This window comes from Echinops telfairi, unplaced genomic scaffold, assembly GCF_000313985.2.
Source record: "Echinops telfairi isolate 266 unplaced genomic scaffold, ASM31398v2 ScPeMD7_60;HRSCAF=208, whole genome shotgun sequence".
Taxonomy (NCBI): domain Eukaryota; kingdom Metazoa; phylum Chordata; class Mammalia; order Afrosoricida; family Tenrecidae; genus Echinops; species Echinops telfairi.
In genome coordinates, this window is record NW_022103958.1 from 6,052,299 (window position 1) to 6,059,900 (window position 7,602).

The 7,602-nt window shown below is 54.7% G+C and overlaps 1 protein-coding gene across 1 annotated transcript in view; it reads left to right on the top strand.

Annotated features, from left to right (window-relative positions):
- SYT13 (synaptotagmin 13) overlaps positions 1–7,602 on the top strand; it is a 48,282-nt gene that overhangs the window by 34,969 nt on the left and 5,711 nt on the right. The window contains exon 4 of the mRNA XM_004708425.2: positions 458–759. Within this exon, the coding sequence (XP_004708482.1) occupies positions 458–759 (302 nt within the window). The remainder of the gene's footprint in view (positions 1–457; positions 760–7,602) is intronic.

Below are 7,602 nucleotides of genomic sequence, written 5' to 3' on the forward strand. Positions count from 1 at the left end.
GACATTGGCCCACAGGGGAGCTGACATTGTACCTGGGGATTGACATTGGCCCACGGGGGAGCTGACGTTGTCCATGGGGATTGACATTGGCCCACAGGGGAGCTGACGTTGTCCATGGGGATTGACATTGGCCCACGGGGGAGCTGACGTTGTCTATGGGGATTGACATTGGCCCACAGGGGAGCTGACACTGTCTTGGGGATTGACATTGGCTCTGGGCAAGCTGACATTGTCTGTGGGGATTGACATTGGCCCATGGGGGATGCCCTATATCTACTTTTCTTACTGAAAGGAGAGTCCACAGTGTAATGGGTGGTCAGCATGTGGTCTCTTGGGCACTCAACGTCATGCCACTACATGCCTGCAATCCGCAACCCAAAGCAGGCACATGCTGCACCCTCTCCCACCCCCACCTGATCTGGAACCCCTGCCTGTGTTGCTTCCTCGTTGCCTGTAGCTGTGACCAGTGACCAAGACGGAGGCTGTGACTGCTATGTCCAGGGCAGTGTGGCCAGCAAGATGGGCTCTGTGGAGGCTCAGACTGCTCTGAAGAAGCGGCAGCTGCGCACCACCTGGGAGGAGGGCCTGGTGCTCCCCTTGGCAGAGGAGGAGCTCCCCACAGCAGCCCTGACACTGACCTTGAGAACTTGCGACCGCTTCTCCCGTCACAGTGTGGCCGGACAGCTCTGCTTGGGCCTGGATGGGGTGTCTGTGCCTCTGGGGGCTGCCCAGTGGAGCGAGCTGAAGACATCAGCCAAGGTGGGTGCTATGGATTGAACTGTGCTCTCCACAACTCCATGTTTGTAAATCCCAGCCCTGAGCTGGTTGGAAAGAGACCCAGTGGTTTACACACTGGGCTGCTAATCACAAGGTTGGCAGTTTGAAACCACCAGGAACTTCTAGGGAGAAAGATGAGGCTTTCTACTCCTATAAAGAGTTACACTCTCGGAAACCCGCAAGGGGCAGCTCCGCTCTGTCCTATGGGGTCACTGTGAGTTGAAATGGACTTGATGACCTTGAGTTTGGGACCATTTGTAAGGCACCCTGGTGGTGCACTGGGTGAGGCAGGCGGTTGGAACCCCGTGAAGATCACAGCTTAGGAAAGCCCACATGGGGAGGAGGGGGGAGTTGTGCTCTGTTGCATGTGGTTGGGATGGGAGGAAATGTACTCCACTGCATGAAGCCAAACAACAAAAAACGAGGGGCCTCTGGGGAACAGGGCTCTCTTTGTTATGTTAATGAGGTCATCTCTGCTTAGCATGTGTTTTGAGTCAGTCCCCTTTGAGATACTAAAGAGCAGGGTGTGGTAGTTACCTAATCTGGTGTCAATTTGAGGATTAAGAGTGTAGGGTGGAGTCTGTCAATCAGATCATAGCCAATGAGACCTCTGTGTGGGCATGGCCTTTTCCTGAGAATTCTGGGAAATCTGGTACTTCCTCTTTGGAGGCTGAAGACACCTCTTTCTCTCTGCCACTCCCTGGGAGACAATTGCAGAAGACAAGCCACATGGATGCAACCAGACCTCTGAAGCCAGAGAAGCCACAGAGAGATGCCTGCCAGCGCTGAGATGCTTACAACGCCACTGGACCCAAAGACTTCTACCCACTGGCTTGTGATCATCCTGCATTTGACTTCATTGCTTGTGTTGTGTGAGTCTGAAGAGGACTTTATAGATTGGTATCGGACATATGGGCTATGGCATTGGACTGGACTGGGCTGGGATGTTTTCTCAATGTTCAATTGCTTTTGTATACAAATCTCTTTCTTATACACATATGTGTGTCCATGGATTTGCTTCTCTAGTCTACCCCAACTAACACACAGGGCATGTGCAGAGAAAATCAAGCCCGGGTGGGGAAAGATGGACACCACTTGGTGGTCTTCAAGGAGCATCAAGAAGAAGCTGAGACAGAGCAGACAGAGGGTGTCTTCCTCTGAATTGGGGCTCCTAGCTTCTGAATTCAGTGGGGGGTGGGGGGTGGGATTGACAGGGAGCTGCCAGAAGTCCAGGCCGGATTCAGAAGAGGACATGGAACAAGGGATATCATTGCTGATGTCAGGTGCATCTTGGCTCAAAGCAGAGACTATCAGGAAGATGTTTACTTGTGTTTCATTGACTATGCAAAGGCATTCAGCTGTGTGGACCGTAATCAACTGTGGATAGTCTCAAGAAGAATGGGAATTCCAGGACACTTCATTGTGCTCATTCGGAACTTACACATGGGTCAAGACGCAGTTGTGAGAACAGAACAAGGGCATACTCTGTGGTTTAAAATCAGGAAAGGTGTGCATCAGGGTTGCATCCTCTTGCCGTACTTGTTCAATGTGTACGCTGTGCAAATCATCAGAGAAGCTGGATGATATGAAGAAGAGTGTGGCATCGGGATTGAAGGAAGGCTTCTTAACAACCCGCAGTATGCAGATGATGCAACTTTGCTTGCTAAAGTGAGAAGGGCTTGAAGCACTTCCTAATGAAGATCTAGGATCTTAGCCTTCAGGATGGATTACAACTCAATGTAAGGAAGACCCAAATCCTTACAACTGAACCAATAGGTAACCTCATGATAAATGGAGAAACAGTTGAAGTTGTCGAGGACTTTGTCTTGTTGGGATCCTCAATCAATGCTCATGGAAGCAGCAGTCATGAGATCAAGACAGTGTTGCATTAATAAATCTGCTGCACAAGACATCTTTAGACTATTGAAGAGCAAGGAAGTTACTTTGAGGACTAAGGTGCACCTGACCCAACCATGGTAGTCTCCATTGCCTCACAGGCATGTGAAAGTTGGACACTGAATAAGGAAAACTGTAGAAGAACCGATGCCTTTGAATTGTAGCGCTGGAGAAGGATATTGAAAGTACCATGGACCGCTTAGAGGACAAACCAGCCTGTATGGAAAGAAGTAAGGTCAGAGTGCTCTTTAGAGGCAAGGATGGTCAGACTCCGTCTTACTTAGTTTGGACGTGCTGTCCTGAGAGACCAGTCCCTGGAGAAGGACACCATGCTTGGTAACGTGGAGGGCAGTGGACAAGAAGGTCCTCCATGACAGATGCACACAGGCTGCATAGATGGGCTTGGGCACAGGAACCGTGGTGAGGAGGGCACAGGACCGGGCAGTGCCTCGTTCTGTTGTGCATGGGGTTGCTGTGGGTCGGGGCCAACTCCATGACAACAGCCTCCGCAAGGTGACAAACAACTAATATCTGCTCATTAGAGCCGCGTACTTGAGATCATTCGGTGACAGCATCTCTTAGAAACTCACTCGGCAGTAGGGGTCACCTCTTTCCTGGAAAGGTCGAGTCTGCTGCTGGAACTTGAGGCGCCGGGAATGGGTGTCGGTCCTCCTGGCAACACCTGGCCAGTCCTGCCAAATGAGTGTTTAAGTCTTTCCCAAGGGGGATGGAGGTGGGGGGCGGGCATGGAGGCATCTTGCCTCCAGCTGAGGACCCTGGGGCTCCTGATGCCTGCCCCTCGCTGTGCTTCGAGCCGTCACGCTCTCTGCTGTGGTGGCACGTGCACTGGGGCCCCTGCTGGGACAGCATCATCCCCATGTCAGTTCCCAGGGTCCTCCTGGTGTCCCTTTTGGAAGGCAGAGAGTGCATGCCCAAGGACTGTGCCGACGGGGAGTTTTAACTCACGCTGAGCCCCGAGACACTTCAGTAGGGAAGAGAGGCCACAGCATTGTCCTGCTCTGACTGAGCCAGGCCTGGTGTGCAGTGATATGACCTTTGTGCCGGGCTCCATTGGTGCCACCGGGCTGGGGCACACCCATAGTCCCACGTGCTCTGCACTAGCTCAAGGATGGCATTCCCAGGCCTCTGCTGTTGGGGGTCCCGGGGGCACAGTGGGAGAGGCTGCTGAGATGCTGCGCCTCTCAGAGAGGGGCCAGGACAGCGAGGGGTCAGAGAAGGCAGGGCTACAGGGCACTGTAGGGCTTACTGAGAGCCCTGGGTCAAGACCTCATGCAACAGCCGGTCACTTGGGGTCTGGAGGGAACCTGCTGGGCGACCCATCTCTCAAGGTCATGCCTTACCTAGTGGGAGGGAAGCTCGCTGGTACTCTAGGTCCACACCACGCTGGTACTCTAGGTCCACACCCCGCATCCTAACTCACGGTCCTCTGGGCGGATGATAAGCTCTGTGCCGCCACTGCCCCCAGTGTCCACAATGCCCTTCTCCCCGCCCTAGGGGCCTACATACACCCCATTAGCTTCCCCACCGCTACCTGCCTCTGACCCTACTCCCACCCCCACCCCACGAGGCTTCCCAGGGGGCAGCAGTCCCTTACACTGACACGTTTAGTTACATTTTCCCCTGGAGCCGCATCTTTCCTCATCTTCCAGGGCATTCCGGGCCAGCGTCCAGAGCAGTGAGCCAAGCTATAGTTCCTCCTTTCAGGGGCTACCACGGGAGAGGACTCTTTTTGAGCAAAGATGATCATAATAATTTAAAAAAACAAACCCATTCCCTCAGGTTGATCCTGAGGCATACGTACTACCACCGAGTCCATTCCGACTCGGTGAGCCTACAGGACAGAGTACAACTGGGGGGTTCCTAGACGCTGGTCACTCTTGACGGAAGTAGAAAGTCCCGTCTTCGTCCAGCAGAGCAGCCGGTGGTGTTGAACGGCTGACCTTGTGGTTAGCAGCCCAGCATGTGACTCACTCTGCCACCAGGCCCCCTATTCTGGCTCATGGTGACCCCAAAGGACGGAGCAGAACTGCCCCTAGCGTTTCCAAAACTATAGATCTACAGGATCAGACTGTCTCCTCGGTCTCCCGAGGAATCGCTGGGAGGGTTGAAACGCTGACCTTAGATGAGCCGCTTAATCAGGACTCGCCAAACTCGCCGCCACCGAGTCCAGGCTGGCTCAGAGTGAGCCCCCCGCGGGCTTCTGAGACGGTCACTCTTGAGGGGAGTAGAAAGCCCAGTCTTTCTCCTGCAGGGTGGTTCTGAACTGCCGGCCTTGTGGCCGACAGCCCAACATGGAACCACTACACCGCCAGGGGCCTGCCCTTGAACTAGACTCTAGTCTAGACTCTAGGAATAGAGACACTGATAAGAGAATGATTTGGGGGGCGCTTCCTGTGTGCCAGGTGCTGTGCTCAGAACCTTACCTAAGGTCTTCCCCTTCTTGAATCAACCAGGTGCCCGAGACACCAGGATTGTGCCCATTTACAGGTGAGAACACTGAGGATTAGAATAGTTGCGCAATCTGCCTGGGGCCATGCAACTCGTTCCTGAATTGGGGCTTGGACTCCAGCTGGTCCAACATCCAACCCAGGCTCTTCACGCCCTGTGCCACGCAAGCACCGGCAGGTATCTGAGGCAGGGCCAGCAGGTACCTTTTTGCTAATAGACACCTGGCCTGCAGGGGTGAGAGCACCTTGTTACCCCTGCCCACTCCTCCTTTCCCTACAACTTCCCTCTGATGCTGTATCTGTCTGTCTGTCTTCTCTCCTCCTTTTCCTCTTCCTCCTCCTCCTCCTCCTCCTCCTTCTTCTTTCTCTCTCTCTCTCCTCTCTCTTGGGCTTAGAGAATGTGCATGGAGGAATCACAGCCTCTCCCAGCAGGAACTAGGCTTCCCGGAACCCACGCTAATTAGCATGTGGTTTGGGATTTGTAGGGATTCACAGGCAAGGCCCTCGAGAGAAGGAGCAACACTTTGGTTTTAATAAGCTAGCAAGCTAGAGTCTCTGGAGATGGGGCACCTCCCCTGCCAAGCCTGCCCCTGGAGGACCATCCAGCCAGGGGAGACTAAAGTCTCAGGCATCTCCCTTGAGACTGTCCCTTCTCCAGAAGAGCCGAGCCCATTCATCGATCCCACAGGTGCCTTGCCCCATCTCTCCCATGTGCCGGCTGCTGTGCCAGGAGCTGGGCTGCAGAAATACCCAAGCAAAAGTCTTGCCCCCTGCTCCTTTCTCACAACGGACACATTCAGGAGGCTGTCAAAAAAGGGCCCACCTGCTGCTGTGCAGGCGATTCTGGCTCATGGTGACCCAAGTGACTCAGGATAGAGCTGCTTCATCGGGGTCCCTGGTGGCATCGTGGTTACACGCTGGGCTGCTAACTGCAAGGTCAGCAGTTCAAAACCGCCAGCCTTTCTGCCGGAGAAAGAAAGGGTTTCCTATTTCTGTGGAGTCACAGTCCTACCTGGCCCTGTAAGGTCTCTATGAGTCAGAAACTACTCAACGGCAGTGAGGGTTTTTGTGTTGTTTCCCCCCCCCCATAATCTTTGTAGAAGGAGCCATGGTGGTGCTGGATCTCCAACCACAAGGTCAGTGGTTCAAACCCCGCAGCTGCTCCACTCCTGGGGAGTTTGAGTTTGAAGCTGTGTGTCTCCTCCTTGGAGACCTCTCTATAGGATCGCTGTGAGTCAGAAGGGACTCCAGGGCCGTGGGTTTGGTTTGGGGGTTTAATTCTTGGAGACTCGCATCTCCAACTCTTTCTTCTGAGGTGCCTCTGGGCAGATTCGAACGGCTGGTCTTCTGGTTAGGAGCAGAGCACTTACCTGGCTGTGCCACACTGGGAGGCCTCATAGCTGTCAAGGGTCCACAGACATCTACTCAATCGCCCTTTGAAATGCTGGGCCAGAGCACCACAAACTCAATCACCCCCAGGGGCAGTGCAGACAGAGAAGCAGGAGGGGGCTGCCTGCCCCAGCCAGAGGGTGAGCTGAACAAGCTGGGGGAGCCTCATCGCCACAGCCCAGGCCAGAATGGGTTAACTGAGGTGCCAGCAGTGCCCCCACTCCCAGCCGGAAGCCACTTAGTCCAAAGTAGCGAGTGCGTCACCAGGGACGGTGGCAGCTGGAAGGATTCGTGGAGCGCTGAAGCCAGTGAGGCGGGAGGGGCCCCAGGGTGATGAGAGGGCGAGGGAGGGAGGAATGATCTCAGAAAGAGGGCTGTGTTTGTCGGCAGGTGTCTGACGCAGCTGAGTCCCGGAGCAGGTGCTGTTAGAATTCACTGACCCTGACAGCTGGCAGGGCTTGGGGAGAGGGGGGAGGAGCAGGGCTTCCCGGTGCCCTACACAAAGGTGAAGAGCCCTTCACACGTGGCACCCCTCTCCCTGATCACCCAGGGAGGGAAAGACTTCCCAGGGGTGTCTACCCGTAAGCCACTTGCTGTCAGAGGGACTCCAGCACCCGGCAGCCCTGGGTGTCCCAGAGGTGGGTTTGGAGGCTGACAGTTCAGAAGTGGCTCACCACTCCTTTCTTCTGAGCCACCTCTGCATGGTCTTGAACCTCCAACCTTCCCAGGAGACCAGAAGTGTGAACTGTCTGCAACCACCCAGCAATTCCTTCTGCCCACAAGACAAGACGACCTGCCCAAGACCCCATACTCTTCCCTAATGTCCACCCCCCACCCCAGGGCTTTTGGCTGGGGGCAGGACACCCTCATCCCAAGATGAGTTCACTGGTCTGATCTGCTGCAATTCCAAACCAATGCTGGTCACGACTGAAGCAGGGATACCGTGGTGGCCCCATGCCCGGTGGAGGACATACGTGTCTGGTGTGTCTGTGGCGTCACTGCCTCCTGCTGAGTGCTCTGTGTACTCTCACAGCACGGGCTTTGGTGACCTCACTGGCCACTCTACAGACCA